This window comes from Oncorhynchus mykiss, chromosome 3, assembly GCF_013265735.2.
Source record: "Oncorhynchus mykiss isolate Arlee chromosome 3, USDA_OmykA_1.1, whole genome shotgun sequence".
NCBI classification, from domain to species: domain Eukaryota; kingdom Metazoa; phylum Chordata; class Actinopteri; order Salmoniformes; family Salmonidae; genus Oncorhynchus; species Oncorhynchus mykiss.
This window is the reverse complement of record NC_048567.1, coordinates 41,593,147-41,613,507: the sequence shown is the minus strand read 5'-3', so window position 1 is coordinate 41,613,507 and position 20,361 is coordinate 41,593,147. Positions and strand designations below refer to the sequence as shown.

The 20,361-nt window shown below is 43.4% G+C and overlaps 1 protein-coding gene across 1 annotated transcript in view; it reads right to left on the bottom strand.

Annotated features, from left to right (window-relative positions):
• The window catches only part of LOC110519971 (tomoregulin-2-like), a 171,285-nt gene that overhangs the window by 112,248 nt on the left and 38,676 nt on the right, over positions 1 to 20,361 (bottom strand). Inside the window, exon 3 of the mRNA XM_021596899.2 lies at positions 3,571 to 3,700. Coding sequence (XP_021452574.1) covers positions 3,571 to 3,700 — 130 coding nt within the window. The remainder of the gene's footprint in view (positions 1 to 3,570; positions 3,701 to 20,361) is intronic.

Genomic DNA, 20,361 nt, shown 5'->3' with positions numbered 1-20,361 from the left:
CCTTCAATTCCCTTGATATCTGAGATTGTGCATCCCCCCCCAGTCAACCAAACATATGGCTCATGTCAGCTGTGACTTGCCTAAGCAGCCAAGAAATCTGACAAGTGGTTCCTCAAACGGTTCACTGTTTCAAGTCACTAAATTGCTGACTGCACTGTAGCACTAACACTCAATGGGATGGAGGAACTGAAGCATCCTGTGCTAATCAGCTATCATTCACTCTCTGTTTGCTCACTGCCTAGTGCTAGCTTGGTGAATACCTGCTTATCTGTAGCCCAAATGTAAACAAACTCATCTTTCCCTCAATTCTAAAAGTATAAGTAAACAATACATTTTCTTATGAAAAATATATGATACAACTCGAAGGTTGTGAGTCAAAAACATTGGAAAACCAGTACTGGAACATTTAAGCAACCATTTAACATGGTCTTCTTCCTTGCAGAAGCTCTCTACAGAGTCATCCGAATGTGACTCTCTTGTTTAAATAGTACTTTTGAAGTACACAGTGGTACCCAGTAGCATGGTAGCATGACTTGGCAACTTGGCTCTGTGTCCTTCTGTTCCCAGTTCGACAGCTACAGAAAACCCCCGATTCTGGCCTTTTGGCCTTGGCTCTAGTCACACGGCGATTCTGGGAGGACAGAGCCCTGCTGTCACACGGCTGTCGGATATGGTTATTGAGGTAAACAACAACAATGAGCCTGGCTGTGTTGCCAACATGTAGGCTACAGAACACATTAGCCAGTGTTCTGATGAAGACCAGACTTGTTTACTTGTAAGACAGGGTGACAGGGTAGCCAATAAGAGAACATACAGAGATGCCTGGATCCTGGACAGCCATTGGGAATTTAGGTGTGAATAGACAGGGTACGAACCATCCGATCAGAGGATGTTAAGGTATGCCTGGACATACATATAGTATCACATGTGGAGAGAGTGAGTAGTCAGATGTGGGTTTGAGTGACAGCTCTTCTACAAGTATTTTAAGGAACTAGTAGATTTGAAATGGGAGTGAGACTGACAGCCTATTCTTGTCTTCATTCTGTGATTGGTTTGTTTTAAACAGGGATGTCCATCATCAGTCCTTGAAAAGGTATTGTGTGCAGGTTTTGGTTCAAGCCCAGCACTAACACACCTTAACCACGTCATCACATGTTTATGAAAGCCTTTTCTAGCGGGTGTTGAGTGAATTGTTACTTTTTTGGTTTCTTAAAATGCATGACCCATGTTAATCAAGCTAGCAGTGTATGGACACATTCACTGTCCCCTCAATTATTTATCTGATGTGTAGTTTCGCAGAGAAAGGTAGGTAAAGGGTGAGGGAGAACTGACAAAGAAAACAAAGAGAGAGGGAGAGAAAGGGGGATGAATAGGCAAGATAGAGGTTAATAACTTTTTTTGTGCCCAGGACACTGTTTTACTCCCTTCTTTGTTGATGTTGTTTGTTTGTAAGACTACTTCCAAGAGTAAACATCCAGTACATAAATAGTTTTTAAAATGTAATTTGACCATATATTCTTTTGAAGTGACAGTGAAGGGGGAGAAGGGGGCTGGGCGTTGCGGAGGGAAGTGAGCTGTCAGCCTATTCTCATCACTGTCACGTCCGTTCTGCCAGGGTGCGATGATATTTATTTTGTTTTCTGAGGCTTGTCTCTCAAAATGAACTCTCATCACATGAAAAAATATATATATTTCACACTCTCACAGAAAAGACACACAGGCAGATGCACACACACATGCACGCACACATACATACAGTGTACATGCAAACATACACACACACACACACACACACACACAAGGTAAATGACAAACATTCAAGCAATTTACATAGAGTTAAGAGCTTCCATGTAAATGAGGCTAAATTAAGTTACTTTTGTGAAACAAATCAGAAACACACACAACCCTCAACCCTCCCCCACCCATTCACCCATTCACACACACACGCTCCAATTCCTACTGTGTTCCTTATGAGTGTGGTGGACTGCTGAGCTATACGAGTGTTTTAGGTCCCTTGAGTGGAGTTGACCAGGGTGGCAGTGAGGTTAACTGAGCCAGGAAAACCCCCAGTGTACAACGCTAGCCCAACAGTGGAGCTTGAGTGGAGCCAACATGTTCCCCTTGAAAACAGATTCACTTTGGTTTTGTTCAGGCAGCAAACAGAAGAAAACTGACTGAAACAGGAAGGTACTACCTGGACATGTCCAGTAAAACACAAATGTCTGTTTGTCACTGCAAAATGTTTCCTGTTGCATGCCCTAATGAACATGACCTGTGCTAAGCGCTAGATAAAATCAACATGCATGTAGGTTCGTATCTTGATAAAAAAGGAATTGTGGGATACTCCTACTTTTCACCATACTGTGCTGACTTGGATATGTTCTTCTCACAGTATTCTTTCCTCACAAGGTTCCAGAAAGTGTGGTCAATGCTTAACCAGGCTAGCACAGTACAGTTTGACTCAGCTTGGCTCAGAAGTGAGAAAAGGGATAACTTTCTTTCTCTAACAAAGCTTGATTCGCATACTACATTAGTAACTCTGATGAACTAAAGTATTGTGGATGAAATCAGTTTAGCTTTTATAGTTTGATATTGGACTGAAGGAGAGTGTAGTGCCTTCAAACAATATTCCAACTTTCTAGCTACTCCTTCTGTAATGAATACGATTGGAGACAGAGAGCTGGTTACAAGCATAGGGCGCATCAGGTGTTTTTTTGTAAAGGACCACAGGTGGAGGCAGGTAGCTGGGTCCAGGGGCAGACAGAAGGTCATACACAGGGGTCCAAAATGACAACAGTACAGGCAGGGAGAAGGATAATGACGTAGTCCGGGAGATCAGGCAAGAGGTTGATGACAGGAAATCCGATAGGCAAAAGTACAAGCAGGGATTATGCAAAAAGAGGCAGGTAGCCTAGTGGTTAGATCGTTGGGCCAGTAACCGAAAGGATCAAATCCCCGAACTGACAAGGTAAGAATCTGTTGTTCTGCCCCTGAACCCACTGTTCCTAGGCCGTCATTGTAAATAAGAATTTGTTCTTAACTGACTTGCCTGGTTAAATGAACATTTTAAAAAGGTATCCCCAATACGGGACTAATACGGGAAAAAACAGAGCTCTGAATAGAAATGTGTATCAAAACAAACAATACCTCACAATGATGAGGTGCAAACAACTGAACTAAATAGTGTGTGTAAATGACCAAAATTCACCCAACTTATTGTGGGAAACTTGTGGAAGGTTACCCGAAAAATTTGACCCAAGTTAAATAATTTAAAGGCAATGCTACCAAATACTAATTGAGTGTATGTAAACTTATGACCCACTGGGGTGAAATAATGAAATAAATCATTCTCTCTATTATTATTCTGACATTTCACATTCTTAAAATAAAGTGGTGATCCTAACTGACCTAAAACAGGGATTTTTACTAGGATTAAATGTCAGGAAATTTGAAAAACTGAGTTTAAATGTATTTGGCTAAGGTGTGTATAAACTTCCGACTTCAACTGTAGGTATGCATCTACAGACCTATGTATATGTCCATCCTTAAGATGCTACGTAGGCTACGTACCGACAGGACAAGAGCCCTCTGACACCACCAGCACTTCAGACTGCTGCTTGCAGGCATCCCTGCGTAGATAACATTCGTTCTGGTAGTTCTCATTGTTGGAGCCGCACACGGGGACGTAGTCATTGTTGCACTGCAGAAAGAGAGCAGAGGTAAAGGTTATGGTCAGATCACTACATTATACATCTCTATGTCAGATAAATCCATCTCCCCTCTCCATACTGTATGAATTATTACATCTCTCTTTTCTGAGAGAATATTTTTATTTACATTTTTTAACAGGAAATTGTACAAAAGGCAGCAACATGCTGAATTGTGAGTACGACATACATTTGAATATTAAAATTGATATTACTAACTAAAATACAATAATGTTCATCATCAACTGTTCAGCAGGAAAACCATGGTTGGGATGATGCTGCCATGGAAATGCACAGTCCTGCAATGGATCAGTTCCAATTTAGTTGAGGAGTGGGTCTGGTATTGGCTCACAGACGATTGTTGGAGTGGGAGCATATGGCGGTAAGGATCGGATTAAAGAAGTCTCTCAAGATCCTTAAAGGATCTTGAAAGACTTTCTCTGCGTGTGTAGTGATGATAGACCGAGATTGGTGCATGCATCTGAGTAGGAGGTGTCGTCTGTGCCAATGATGATACGAACTGCTTTCCTTTGGACAGTCTCGATGGTATCGGATTGTCTCTTGATTAGCCCTGCGTGCCACACTGGGGCGGCATATTTCACCACTGGTTGGATGTAGGTTGGAAATACTCTTACCAAGTCATTCTTATGGATGTGGAAGTACTTCAGGCATCGGAGGAGGAACAGACGTTCTCTACCTGTGTCGACTATTTTAGATTTCCTTTGATCTTGATACCTCAACTATCTGGAGTTATGTGTTGTTAATAGACAGGCGGGGTAGTACGGGTGGAGCACTTTGCACTTTTTAGGGTTCAGAGCATGTGGCTCCCCACTGACCACTTCTCTAGGTCAACCAGGTCTTCTTGGATGGTGGAAGGTGATCCACAAGCTTCCATTGTTTGACTGCAGTTAGCCTGGCTACACTGTTGATATGTGTCACCTGTGTGAAATTGCTAGCTAGTTAGCAGTGCGTGCTAGTAGTGTTTCAATTGGTGATGTCACCTGCTCGAAGACCTTGAAGTAGTTGTTTCCCTTGCTATGCAAAAGCAGTGGCTTTTGTGGAGCAATAGGTAACGATTCTTCGTGAGAGGCAGTTGTTTGTGTTCAGAGGGTCTCTGTTTCGAGCCCAGGTCGGGGCAAGGAGAGGGACGGTGCCATGACCTGGATGACTCAGTTGTGCTCTGCCCGGTTGCTGCCGAGATTGAGGAGATCAAAGGGGATGAGAATAACCCGTGTGAAATGGCCAGCTAGTTAGAGGTGCATGCTAGTAACATTTCAGTCGGTGACATCACTCGCTCTGAGACCTTGAAGTAGTTGTTAGGTAATCTTGAAGTAGTTGATAGGTAACAATGCTTTGTGGGAGGCAGTTGCTGATGTGTTCAGAGGATCCCTGGTTGGAGTGAGGAGAGGGACGGAAGAAACATTGTTACATATACAATAAAAATCAGCAGGCCAAGCAGAGTTCCTTGAGGTAGGCCATAAAATACACTGACACTGTTCGACAGCACACCATGATACATTACAACCTAGTGTCTACATTTAGACAGGCAGCCCAATTCGGATATGTTTCCCACTAATTGGTCTTTGACCAATCAGATCAGCTCTGAAAAATATCTGATGTGAAAAGATCTGATGTGATTGGTAAAAGGACCAATTAGTGGAAAATATCAGAATTTGCTGCCTGTATAAAGGCAGCCTTAGAGAGGAAGTTGTCTATCCATATGGCAAGGGATGGTCGAAGCTGGAGGTCTAACATCCTGTTGATGGCAAGGTTGTGGCAGACACGTTAGAAGGCTTTGCTGAAGTAGGTGGGCAACCATTCTTATCCTGGGACTTGAAGAGCTTGTTGGTTATATCCACCAGTGAGTGGATGACCGGCTTTGTAGACATCCGTACTGTTGAGTATTAACTTGGGGTAGGATATCGCTAAGCGCAGTGATAAAGCTCTTAGCTACTTTGCTCAGGAGAGAGGTTAATGAGATATATTTCACTGATGGAGAGTGGCTTGGTTTATGGTAAAGAGCCCACTATCTTCTTTCCATTCATCAGGAACAATGCCTTATCGCATCGACAGGCCAAGAATATCAGCCAGTGGCCCGCTCAATTCATATGCAGACTCCTTTTTTAGTCTGCCTGGGATTTCATCTGAGCCCTCTGCCTTACAGGTTTTCACCTTCTGCAGCTTTCTGTAGACTTTCCAGGGTTGGACCGTTGGAGCAGGGCGTGCTGGTAAAAAGCAGGGCAGCAGTACAAGGTTGATAGATGGTAGGTACTTTTGATAGTGCTTTGTTGATTTCATTTGGAGAGTTTACAGACATAGTCAATATCTCCCTATCCCAGTCTGCTGTCCCCACTTGCTTCAAGATGTCCACCATTCTTCCTGTATCCAGAGAAAGTAAAAGGTAACTGAACACGGCTGCTAGAATCTTGACTAGAATGCCAAAACTTTGTCATATTACTCCAGTGCTAGCCTCTCTACACTTGCTTCCTGTTAAGGCTAGCGCTGATTTCAAGGTTTTACTGCTAACCTACAAAGCATTATAATATTCAATTTTTATTCAATGGTCTGCCTATCCATGTGAGAGACGCAGAGTCTGTCTCGACCTTTACGTCTTTATTGAAGACTCCTATGATTGAGTGTAGTCTGGCCCAGGGATGTGAAGGTGAATGGAAAGGCACTGGAGAGACTAACCGCCCTTGCTGTCTCTGCCTGGCCGGTTCCCCTCTCTCCACTGGGATTCTCTGCCTCTAACCCTATTACGGAGGCTGAGTCACTGGCTTACTGGTGCTCTTCCATGCCGTCCCTAGGAAGGGTGCGTCACTTGAGTGGGATGAGTCACTGACGTGATCTTCCTGTCTGGGTTGGCGCCCCTTGGGTTTGTCCAGTGGGTGAGATCTTCGTGGGCTATACTCTGCCTTGTTTCAGCGTAGTAGATAGGTGGTTGAAGATATCCCTATGGTGGTGTGGGGGCTGTGCTTTGGCAAAATGGGTGGGTTTATATCTTGTGTCTCCCGACCCCTCCTGTCTCAGCCTTCAGTATTTATGCTGTTCTGGCTGCGGCTATGGAACCCTGACCTGTTCACTGGACGTGCTACCTTGTCCTGGACCTGCTGTTTTGGACTCTCTCTCTACCGCACCTGCTGTCTCTAACTCTGAATGATCGGCTATGAAAAGCCAACTGACATTTACTCGAGCTGCTGACCTGTTGCAACCTCTACAACCCCTGTGATTATTAATATCTGACCCTGCTGGTCATCTATGAACGTTTGAACATCTTGGCCATGTTCGGTTATAATCTCCACGCGGCACAGCGCCACTCCTCAGAGCCTGGTTCCTCTCTATGTTTTTTCCTAGGCTCCGGCCTTGCTAGGGAGTTTGTCCTAGCCACCGTGCTTCTACATCTGTATTGGGGTTTTATTAAGATAGGTTTCTGGACAGCACGTTGTGACATTGGCTGATGTAAAAAAGGGCTTTCTAAATACATTTGATTGAACTAAATGACTATCTCCCCATAGCACTCACTACTGTCATCATGAAGTTCATTGAGAGGCTAGTTAAGGATCAAATCCCCTCCACCTTACCTGACACCCTTGACCCACTTCAATTTGCATACCGCCCCAATATAGCCACATACAACACAATCACCATCCCACTGCACACTGCCCTATCCCATCTGGACAAGAGGAATACCTACAGTATGTAAGAATGCTGTTCATTGACTACAACTCAGGTATATTTCCAATATGTTTAAACAGTGATGACCTACAGAAAATATACATGCTGAAATCAACATTAAAAGTGTTGGAAAATGGCATCATCATAGTCTCTAGAACATGCCGAGTTCAAGCTGAGTCTGACCTTAGCTCTCTCGGTCTGACCGCAGCGACCATGCAAATTGCATGGAATGAAGAATGACTTGTAGTGATTTAATGATTTATTGATGCTATGGACATATTGTGGCCTCTAGGTCACACAGACACACCGTATTCGATGGGCTCTTCAGGGGGCAGGTTGGGGTGGATAAGCCACAGAGTTATTCTAGCTGCGCGCAGGTTAATTTAGTGTGACACATCCAAGTTTCTCCCTAACGATAACATGGGTTTACAGGTTATGCTCTAACTCTGCTTCTGTGCAGGCCATTTTCAAAATGATTTTTGCCATGTGTTCAAGGTCATCTGTACCTCTACAGATATCAACATGAAAATATTGAATGGTCCTCTTCATATCCTAAAGGGGAAGTATGAACTTTACCATCAAATAGGGCTGAAATACAGACATTTGCAGGCTTAAATCATCACAGAAAGGGAAACAAATGGAATCCCCATAGTCTCTAGGCCGTGCCAAGTTCGAGGAGATGCCCCACTTGACCTAGCTCGCTCGGTCTGACCGCAGCGACCGTGCAAAAAAGTAGGCCCAAAATGAAGCTTGACCTAAATGTGAGGTGCTTTTGGGTGAGAGCAGCAGAACCGTTAAGGCTAGAAGCATAATTCAACCACAATAACGTTCCTAAGGTCCTCCCGATCTGTGAAAACCTAACATTGACTGTGTGAAAACAGTGTGTTTTCTTTTAACAGTTTTCATTGACATCTCTCCCCATAGGAATACATTGCTTGCACCCCTAACTTCAACCTGATGCCTATGTGAGTTATGATTGCCATATCAAACTGTCTTCATTAACAATATATATTGTTTCTTAACTTCCCTGGAAAGTTGCATATCACGGGGCCTATTCGATGCTAATGCAGTACGCCACAAGATGTTTTTGTGCTGGTCAAGCGCAGTGAGGTCTGAAGTGAACCAAGGGCTGGTTCTACATTTTTTGAATGGTGCACGCTTATTAAAGATGGTGAGGAAGGCACTTTTAACAATAACCAGGCATCTTCTACTGATGGGATGAGGTCAATATCATTCCAGGATACCTGGCCAGGTCGATTAGAAAGGCCTGCTCCCTGAAGTGTATTAGGGAGCGTTTGACAGTGATGAGAGGTGGTCGTTTGACCGCAGACCCATTACGGATGCAGGCAATGAGGCACTGATCGCTGAGATCCTGGTTGAAAACAGTAGAGGTGTATTTGGAGGGCAAGCTGGTTAGGATGATATTTATGAGGGTGCCCGTGTTTACCGATTTGGGGTTGTACCTGGAAGGTTCATTGATAATTCGTATGAGATTGAGGGAATCAAGCTTAGATTGTAGGATGGCCGGGGTGTTAAGCATGTCACAGTTTAGGTCACCTAGCAGCACGAGCTCTGAAGATAGATGGTCACATATGGTGTCTAGGGCACAGCTGGGGGCAAAGCGTGGTCTATAGCAAGCGGCAACGGTGAGAGACTTGTTTCTGGAAAGGTGGATTTTTAAAAGTAGAAGCTCGAATTGTTTGGGTACAGACCTGGACAGTAAGACAGAACTCTCCAGGCTATCTATCCTGTAGATTGCCTCTCCACCCCCTTTGGCAGTTCTATCTTGGACGAAAATGTTATAGTTAGGGATGGAAATTTCAGGGGTTTTGGTGGTCTTCCTAAGCCAGGATTCAGACACGGCAAAGAAATCCGGGTTGGCAGAGTGTGCTAAAGCAGTGAATAAAACAAACTTAGGGAGGAGGCTTCTAATGTTAACATGCATGAAACCAAGGCTTTTATGGTTACAGAAGTCAACAAATGAGAGCACCTGGGGAATAGAAGCGGAGCTAGGAACTGCAGGTCCTGGATAAACCTTTACATCACCAGAAGAACAAAGGAGGAGTAGGATAAGGGTATGGCTAAAGGCTATAAGAACTGGTTGTCTAGTATGTTTGGAACAGATAGTAAAATGAGCAGGTTTCTGGGCACGATTGAATAGATTCAAGGCATAATGTACAGACAAAGGTATGGTAGGATGTGAGTACATTGGAGGTAAACCTAGGCATTGAGTGATGATGAGAGAGATATTGTCTCTAGAAACATTTAAACCAGGTGATGTCATCGCATATGTGGGAGGTGGAACTACATTTCTCGGGCAATAGTGGCCCGAGAAATTGGCCGATGGACCTATTAGCTAACAGTTTCTAGCTGATAGCTCGTTCAAAGACCCTGTAGCGAACCCCGAAATAAGTGCATTTCAGCACTACGGTTGCTGCTTAGGGCTCCGAATGACCTATCGACCCGAAACTCGGGATTCGGGGTAGCCTCAGCTAGGCCTACACATAATGTCAGAACTGGACCCGCAGTTCGAATGTAACTCTGTTTTTGAAGGTTGTTTTATGGTTTTAACATATTAGAGCATATCCAATTAACATATTAGAGCAGTATATTAGAGCATATCCAATTTGTGTTGGTAAATGCCCATTGTAATACATTGCAAATAGACAGTGTACATGTCCAGTGAGGGATATACCATCATCAAATGGACAGGCTGAAATCAACACCAACGAGGAATAGATTATAATTGGCACATATTATTTGTGTAAAATACTTTTTTGAAGGTTGTACTGCTTATGATGAGCTAAGCTAATTTCAGCTATGTGTGTGGAGCCATGTTTGTTGACATACAATTATATATTTCCTTGACAATAATGAGACAACCTACAGGGAGGAGGTAAGGGCTCTGACGGAGTGGTCACCACACCGCTCCAAACTGAAGGAGCTGATCGTGGACTTCAGGAGACAGCAGAGAGACCATGCCCCCATCCACATCGATGGGACCGCATTGGAGAAGGTGAAAAGCTTCAAGTTCCTCTTCCACAATCTGAAATGGTCCACCCACACAGACAGTGTGGTGAAGATGGCTCAACAGCGCCTCTTCAATATTAGGACGATGAAGAAATCTGGCTTGGCCCCTAAGACCCTCATAAACTTTAACCTCTTGAAGCACTATTTTTATGTTTGGAAAAATAACGTTCCCAAGGTAAACGGCCTATTTCTCAGGACCAGATGCTAGAATATGCATATAATTGACAGATTAGGATAGAAAACACTCTAAAGTTTCCAAAACTGTCAAAATATTGTCTGTTAGTATAACAGAACTGATATTGCAGGCGAAACCTGAGGAAAATCAAACCAGGAAGTGGCTTCTATTTTGAAAGCTCCATGTTCCATAGCCTGCCTTTGCTCCATTTAAAGGGATATCAACCAGATTCCTTTTCCTATCGCTTCCTCAAGATGTCAACAGTCCTTAGACATTTATTTTGAAAAATTAGCGAGAAAGATAACATCGCGTCAGGTGTTCGCATGAGTTTCTCTCGCGCAACAGAGTTTGGGCAGCCATTGCCTCTCCCTGTCCTACTGATAGACAGTTGCGGTTGATATATTATCGATTATATATTTTAAAAACAATTATCCCGCTACAGGGATGGGTAGCGTCAGGAAGGTAACAGATGCACCATTGAGAGAATCCTGTCGGACTATATAACCACCTGGTAATGGCAACTGCACCGGGGGCACACTGCCTGCCCTCCAGGACACCTACAGGAAAATATTGCCAACAGATTCACTATGGTCTTGTTCAGGCACCAATCAGAACAAAACTGACAAACAGGGAGGGACTACATGGATATGCCCTATAAAAACACTAATTTCCGTTTGCCACTGTAAAATGTTTTAAAACATTTCCTGTTGGATGCCCTAATGAACATGACCCTTGCTAAGACAATCCAACTTTTCAGACTATAGTGCTCACCAAACCATACTGTACTGGCTTGGATATGTTCTTCTCACATGATTCTTTCCAGCACGGTTCCAGCAATTGTGGTAGATGGTGTCATGTCGTGACTCTCATTAATGTAATGATTAACTGTTAACTGTTATTATTACGTGATTAAATTAATCCTGTAACAATTAACTCAGTAACCTGTTGCACCACGGGAATCGTTTGTTTAATGAGTTACCGTTTCCCGAAAGAATATAAAAATATATCGATTTCATAGCAGTCAACTATAAATTTTTATTAACTCATATCTCAGTCTCATTCTGAACGTCGTAATGTCCTATTATTCTGCATGAACCTTAGTCTCCATGATGAATCACCAATACACAAATTGGCTTAATTATTTATTTACTAACTAACCAATCACACAGAATTACATAAACACACAAACAGGATAAAATACATATTGATTACTACATAATGCAATGAAAAGTTCCTAGTGGACTAACCTGATATGATGGCTTGTTACACAAAATGGTGGATTCAAAAGAGGGAAAGGGAGAGACAAATGAATTCCACTGTCGTACATACAGCTGATAACTATGCTCATGGAAATGTGAATGGCCGCTCATTCGAAATAATTGTAATGTACATTTTTACGTCTGTATGTCTTCGCTGTCCCTCTGTTGAAAACACTCAATTCATCTACGGAGAGTCACTTGTTGTGTAAGTCTCTGGTTGTCCACCAGAGGTTACCATGTCCTTTGTAGTTGTAGTAGGTTGGTCTCGGAGTGTCTGTTAGACGGATCTTCCAGGCGCACCAATGTTCGTTCGATAGGGAAAGGTTATTTTCTCATCTTCGGTCGAGTTTCCTAGACAGCTGCAGACTGTGAATGTGTAGTCTTTATCTTCTTCACTCGTTGAGAGTTCCTGACCATTTGTGACGTATTCAGCTTGCGCCGCATGTATATTCTGGTCTAATGTAGAGCTAGAACCATTTTACACGCCCGTAGCAAACCGGCAATGTACTGGTCTCTAGAGAGTTCAATTCCTACCATTTCAACGTGCATCCACGCTCCACGTTTTTCTGGTCTCGGAGATTCTAACCATTTGTGACGTCAGGTTCAACACAGTCTGCCAACTTGGTCTGATATGTTAATTTTTCACAAGGGGTTTTATGCACTGGCAAAAGGGGCGTTCTATGATGCCTACATAATGTCAATGCTCACGTGGGTGTGGTCACTGACTGGTTAAGACTTTATATGATAAACAATTCTCGCATTTTAGAAGTCCATGTCACTAGCTGGCTACCACCCGGTTACTCAATCCTGCACCTTAGAGGCTGCTGCCCTATGTACATCACAAATAGTTCATATTTAAACATTTACGTTCCACAACATTTAGATGTGGTACAGTTATTTAGTTATACCGTCCTTCATGATATCACAAAACAACAACTTTTGACATGGTTATTCTTTAAATACCCACAAACCATTCCCAATGTTTGGACTACAGGAACATTGTTTCATTATCCAGCCTTTTGATGTTGTAGTCATGGCGGGAGGAATCTCCTTGTAACAAAAGGTTTCTTCCCCCTCAATCCTGAAGATGTCACGTTCTGACCTTAGTTCCTTTGTTTTGTCTTTGTTTTAATATGTTCAGGGCGTGAGTTGGGGTGGGCAGTCTATGTTCTTTTTTCTATGATTTGGGATTTCTGTGTTTGGCCTGGTATGGTTCTCACTCAGAGGAAGCTGTCAATCATTGTCCCTGATTGAGAACCATACTAAGGTAGCCTGTTTTCACCCTTGAGTTGTGGCTGAATATTTTCTGTTCTGTGTTTTGTGTATTCACCGTACAGGACTGTTTTGTTTCGTTCGTTGTCGCTTTATTCTTTTGTTTCAGTGTTCAATTGTTCTATTAAATCAATATGGACTCTTAACACGCTGCGCATTGGTTCTCTTCTTCCACCACCAACAACGGCCGTTACAGCAGAGCCCAAAGGCAGAGTTTCTACAAGGTATTTACGACCGTCATAAAGCGGCCAACTTCACCCCTCTCCCCCTCTGCGGGAGAGAGAGACGGTGTTGTAGAGCGTACTCACTGTAACCTGATCCTTCGTATCCTCACAGGAGAGTCATAACAATGTGCTGACACCAGGCCAGCACAGTACAGCTTGACTCAGCTTGGCTCAATTGTGAGAAAAGGATATAACTTTCTTCCTATAACAAAGCTTAATTTGCGTAGTACAATAGTAACTTTGATGAACTAAAGTATTGTGGATGAAAGCAGTTTGGCTTTATAGTTTGATAATGGACCAAAGGAGAGTGTAATACCTTCAAACAATATTCCAACTTTCTAGCTACTTCCATCAGACACTTTTACAGAGAGTGTTTGCTTCAAATCTAACATTGGGCACACTAGTACTCAAGTGAGGCACTTAACATATGTAGCCCTTGTAGGCAGGCATGTGTGACCACAATTTAGAAAAGTTCCTTTCACTGAACTCTATTGTGCCTTGAATAATGGCTGAGTGGCTGGCATTGCAGGTGGCAATCATTTTCCCTGGCTTCCGGTGTGTGTGTGTGTGCACAAACAAACATGTGCAGATACAGTGCATTCGGAAAGTATTCAGACCCCTTGACTTTTTCCACATTTGGTTATGTTACAGCCTCATTCTAAAATGGATTTAAAAAATATATCCTCATCAATCTAGACACAATACCCCATAATGACAAAGCAAAAACAGGTTTTTAGACATTTTTTAGAAATAACCACGCCCGCAATGTCAACAATATGAAGGAGCTGATCGTGGACTTCAGGAGACAGCAGAGAGAGGACGCCCCTATCCACATCGACGGGACCGCAGTGGAGAAGGTAAAAGCTTTCGAGTTCCTCTGCATACACATCACTGACAATCTGAAATGGTCCACCCACACAGACAATGTGGTGAAGAAGGAGCAACAGCGCCTCTTAGACCTTACACAAGGCTGAAGAAATTTGTCTTGATCCTCACAAACCTTTACAGATGTACCATTGAGAGAATCCTGTCGGGCTGAATCACCATCTGGTAAAGGCAACTGCACTGCCCGCAACCGCAGGACTCTCCAGAGGGTGGTGCGGTCTGCCCAACGCATCACTGGGGGCACACTGCCTGCCCTCCAGGACACCTACAGCACCCGATGTCACAGGAAGGCCAAAACAATATTAACCACCCGAGCCATGGCCTGTTCACCCCGCTATCATCCAGAAGGTGAGGTCAGTACAGGTGCATCAAAGCTGGGACAGAGAGACTGAAAAACAGCTTCTATCTCAAGGCCATCAGGCTGTTAAATAGTCATCAATAGCCGGCCTCCACCCAGTACCCTGCCCTTAACTTAGTCCCTGTCACCAGCCAGCTACCACTCGGTTATTCAACCCTGCACCTTAGAGGCTGCTGCCCTATGCACATAGACATGGAAACACTAGCCTCTTTAATAATGGAACACTGGTAACTTTAAAAATATTTACATACTGTTTTACTAATTTCATGAGTATATACTGTATTCTAGTCAATGCCACTCCGACATTGCACATCCTAACATTTATATGTTTCTTATTTCCATTATTCACTTTGAGATTTGTGTATATTGTTGTGAATTGTTAGATGCTACTGCACTGGAGCTATGAACACAAGCATTTTGTTACACCCGCAATAATATCTGCTCAATATGCGTATGTGACCAATACAATTTGATTTGATTTCCTGTTACTTTCCTGTTTTGCGGGTACTATTTAATGAAGCTGCCAGTTGAAGACTTGTGAGGCGTCTGTTTCTCAAACTGGACACTCTAATGTACTTGTCCTCTTGCTCAATTGTGCACCGGGGCCTCCCACTCCTCTTTCTATTCTGGTTAGAAAGTTCTTTGTTTCTGGCCATTTTGAGCCTGTAATCAAACCCACAAATGTTGATGCTCCAGATACTCAACTAGTCTGAAGAAGGCCAGTTTTATTGCTTCTTTAATCAGGACTACAGTTTTCAGCTGTGCTTATTGCAAAAGGGTTTTCTAGTGATTAATTAGCCTTTTACAATTATAAACTTGGATTAGCTAACACAACGTGCCACTGGAACACAGGAGTGATGGTTGCTGATAATGGGCCTCTGTATGCCTATGTAGCTATTCCATTAAAAAATCTGCCGTTTACAGCTACAATAGTCATTTACAACATTAACAACTCTACACTGGATTTCTGATCAATTTGATGTTATTTTAATGAACAACAAATGTGCTTTTCTTTAAAAACAAAGACATTTCTAAGTGACCCCCAACTTTTGAATGGTAGTGTATATTGGCATTTTGATTCCACTTTAAACTTTTCTAAACAACAAGCCACTGCAAATACTGTAAAGACTTGTAGAACAGTAGCACATACGCTAAACATTTCTGAAAAAACAAACCATGAAACAATTTGTCACTGCCACAACTTGGGCCCACAGTGTGGGTCCCACAGGAGATAAACTGGCTACTACAGGCCCCTAATAGATTAACTATAATGTGTGCAGGTGTACAGGATGGCAAACCACACAGTAGGCTGTCATTTCATCTGTTCACACTCCGGCAGAACAATGCAAACATACACACACACACACACTAACACATACAAACACGCACGTGCGCACGAACACAAACACACATGCACAAACTCAAACATCTACATCAACAGGACTGTAGTAGAGAGGGTCAGCAGTTTAAGTTCCTCAACATCCACATCACTGGGGACATGACATGGACCAACAACACCATCACTCTTGTCAGAGGGCGCAACAGAGCATATAATTCCTAAGGCGGCGTAAGAAATTCGGCATGCCACCCCGGTTCCTCTCCAAATAATACAGTGAGAGCGGTTGCATCACGGCATGGTACAGGAATTGCTTCATCCATTACCGCAAGGCCCTCTAGCGGGTGGTGAAGACGGCCCAGTACATCACTGGGACAGTGCTCCCACCCATCCAGGACATCTACTCAAAACGGTGCCTGAGGAAGTCCCGCATCATCCACACACACACACACTCACACACACACACACACAGTGTACAAAACATTAGAAACACCTGATCTTTCCATGACATCCATGTGAAAGCTATTATCCCTTATTGATGTCAGTTCAATCAGTGGGGGGAGACAGGTTAAAGAGGGATTTTTAAGCCTTGAGACAATTTAGACATGGATTGTGTATGTGTGCTATTCAGAGGGTGAATGGGCAAGACATAAAATGTAAGTGCCTTTTGAACAAGGTATGGTATTAGGTGCCAGGCGCACCGGTTTGAGTGTGTCAAGAACTGCAACGCTGCTGGGTTTTTCAGGTTCAACCGTTTCCTGTGTGTATCAAGAATGGTCCACCACCCAAAGGACATCCAGCCAACATGAAACAACTGTGGGAAGCATTGGAGACAACATGGGCCAGCATCCCTGTGGAATGCTTTCGACACCTTGCAGTGTGTCCCACCAAATTCAGGCTGTTCTGAATATACTATACGCTAACATGTTTATTCTATTCTTCTATCCTACTGAGCCATTTACTTTTTGTTTGTATTATTTCTTATTGTTGTTGCATTGTCGAGAAAGAACCAGCAAGTAAGCATTTTGTTGGACTGTGTATTCCATGTGTATCCTGTACATACGACTAACAAAACTTGAAACTTGAAACATACCCACACACACACATACAGTCTGTCGACTGCCAGGAGCAGCACAAAAATATCCATGCCATCGATTCTGGAGCCTGAAAGCGATGCAGGGCTACAGAGCGGCAACATTTTTAACTGGCTGGGAGAGTAAGGGAGGGTGGCATAATGCAGGGAGGGAGGAAGAGACAGAGGGTTGGCTCCTGATCAAAGAGAGAGAGAGAGAGAGAAAGAGAGAGAGATAGGGATGGAGAAAGAGAGTGAGTGAGCAGGAGTAGAGGAAAGAAGAGAGTTGGAAATAGAAAGCCAGAAGGAGGGGAAAAAAGGAAGATAGAGAGGGAGGGTGAGAAGGGGGTAGAGAGAAGGACAGTTCGAGATAGAAAGCAATAGAGAGGGGGAAAAGAGGATAGAGACAGAGGAGTGTGAGGAAAAGTGAAGGAGAGGAGAGGAAAGAAAGAACAGGGTTGGAGAAAGAGGGATACTAGGAAGAAATGGTTGACAGGAACAAGAAAGAAACGGTGAAAAAAGAGAAGGGATGAAAGGACTTGATAGCTCAAGGACAGAGGGAAGAACTCTCCCTCCCTCCCCCTTCTCAAAAGAAAGAAAGGAGGGCCAATTCTACAGAGAGGACCTGGGTGGCTTATACTGTACGTTTTTATCCTCCTCTCCCTCTCTCCATCTGGTTCAGTGTTTTTTAACACCAGGAATGTCTTTTGCCAGACATGATGCAACTGAGGGAAAGATGCCTGGCAGGACCCTGCGGGCATCTTGGAGTGTGCCTGTTTCTCTATAAAGCCTCTCTTAGTATGATCTTCTCCCTATCTTTTTCTCCCCTAAGGGAAGTGAAAGGGATTTAAACATCCATCTCTTAGGGAGGTGTGAATTCATCCCCCCCGTCTCGGAGCACATCTATGTAGGCACAAAGATGCCGTTGAGCCTTGATGTCTCACAGTTCTCAGTTGCCCAGTGTATCTCTCATCCTTTTCGCTAATGGAGGATGGTGGAGAGGAGGAGGAGAGGAAGAGAGGAGAGAGAAAGAAGGCATGCAGGGGGATAAACAGGCAATGTGGGTAGGAGGAATCAGAGTGACAGACAGAAACCTGGAGGATGGAGAGGAAAAGACATGAAGGAGGATGTGGCAGAGAAACATAGGCAAACGTACTATGGATATGGAGAAGAAAAAGGGATATGGAGAAGTGGGGATTGAGTGCAAATGAGAGAGGGGGGGGGTGAATGAGTGCAAGAGAGGGGGAGGGGTGAATTGGAAGGAAGGGATGGAGAAAGGGACAGACAGAAGCTGAGAGAATTTGATCCCCCATTTTTCTCTGCAGACAGTGAGCTAAAGCGATGGGCTAAGGCCATATGGCACAGCCTTCTACGCCTGCACTGGGCCTTTCAAAACAGACCACACCTCCGAACGGAGATTCAGCCCTGCTCTGTTACGAAACCTGGTGCACAGGGCAGCATTTCAACTACCTAGGAGATAATGGAGTGTGCTATTGTCCATGTGTGCATGTGTGTATGTATGTACTGTATGTGTCTTTGCCTATCTACATTAACCCATCCCATTGCAAGTACTCCGGGCTGCTGGCTGAGCTGTAGTTCCCAAACCCACCTGCAGGGGCTGCTGTGGCTCTGCCTTGTGAGCAAGCCCCCTCTGCAACCCCAACCTAACCTTACTACCTCTATATTTGGGCAGAGAAATAAGGAACGGACATGTAGACCTGTTGTCTACCTGCTTGTGAGACTGGCCTGACACACAAACACAGGGGCGAGGGCACTTTGTACACTATGTAGAAAATGCCTTCTTGCAATTGCAGGTGACATCACACAAAGCAGTTGTACATAGCAGTTGTCTGACAAGGTTTAACAAAAAGGGAGAGAGCAAGAGAGAGGGATGGCGAGGAAGAGAGAGGGATGGAGAGGAAGAGAGATGAAAAGGAGGAGAAAGAGAGCGAGAGTACAATCATCGCTGTCTGTATACGTATGTATAATAAACGGACAAAGCACATTTTAGTGTTTGTAAATTGGAGAGTTAGATGAATCCAACATCTGTACAAACCAAACATGACAGCCCATCAGAATCAATAAATGAATCAGCTAATCATCCATTGAAATTAGCATTTATCTATACCTGCCCATGTACCCAGGAATAAAATAAACAATTAGTCGGTCCATTTGAATTTTGTGGAGTGAGGTGAATAGTCAACAGAAGGCTAGTTATTCACAGTAGGCTTTACAGGGCCAGATTACATTCAGACAAGAATAATCTGACAGTAGAGAGAGATATAAACATAGTGATGAGGGAATGGAACTGAGGCTTGGTAAAACTGGTTGAGTGCGTCCCAAATGGCACCCTATTCCCTTCAATGTGAACTACTTTTGACCAGGGCCCATGGGGCTGGGGCGGCAGGGTAGCCTAGTGGTTAGAGCGTTGGACTAGTAACCAAAAGGTTGCAAGGTCATATCCCCGAGCTGACAAGGTACAAATCTGTCATTCTGCTAGGCCATCATTGAAAATAAGAATTTGTTCTTAACTGACTTGCCTAGTTAAATAAAGGTTAAAAAAAAGACATGCAGGTAGTAGGGTGTAATTTGGGACGCACAGTTGACTTTGTACTATAAGACTGTGTGAGCCTGGGATATACTTTAGTCCAGTAGAAAACCATAATGTCATGGAAGCATGATGTAAAATGTAACTTTGTATTTATAACGCAGCTGTGAAAATCAAGAACACACAATTCCACGACAACTTATTTTCAACATATTTTCATAATATTACTACAGTAATCATAGAGTCATTTTGGACCAAGACCTGGTAAACTTGGTTGTTTATTAAATGTGTTCCCACATTGTTGTTACAATTGAGTTAACTTGCTCAGTGCATTAAAACAAATTGAATAATCCTAACGGTGTAAACCTTACTGTCACGCCCTGACCTTAGAGAGCCTTTTTATGTCTCTATTTGGTTTGGTCAGGGTGTGATTTGGGTGGGCATTCTATGTTCTTTATTTCTATGTTTTGTGTTTCTATGTTTTGGCCGGATATGGTTCTCAATCAGGGACAGCTGTCTATCGTTATCTCTGATTGGGAATCATACTTATGCAGCCTGTTTTGCCACCTTAGGTTGTGGGATGTTGTTTTTTTGTTAGCTCTGCGGAACGTAGCTCTGTTAGCTTAGCTCTACGGAACGTGATATTCATTGTTCTTTTGTTTGGTGGTCGGATTTAATAAAGAATCATGAACACGTACCACGCTGAACCTTGCTCCACTTCGTCCGACGAGCGTTACACTTACCCATCAAGGTGCTACACACCAGTGAAATTAAGCATGCTTAACAAATAAATACTATTTCAACCTAGACCGGTAACATA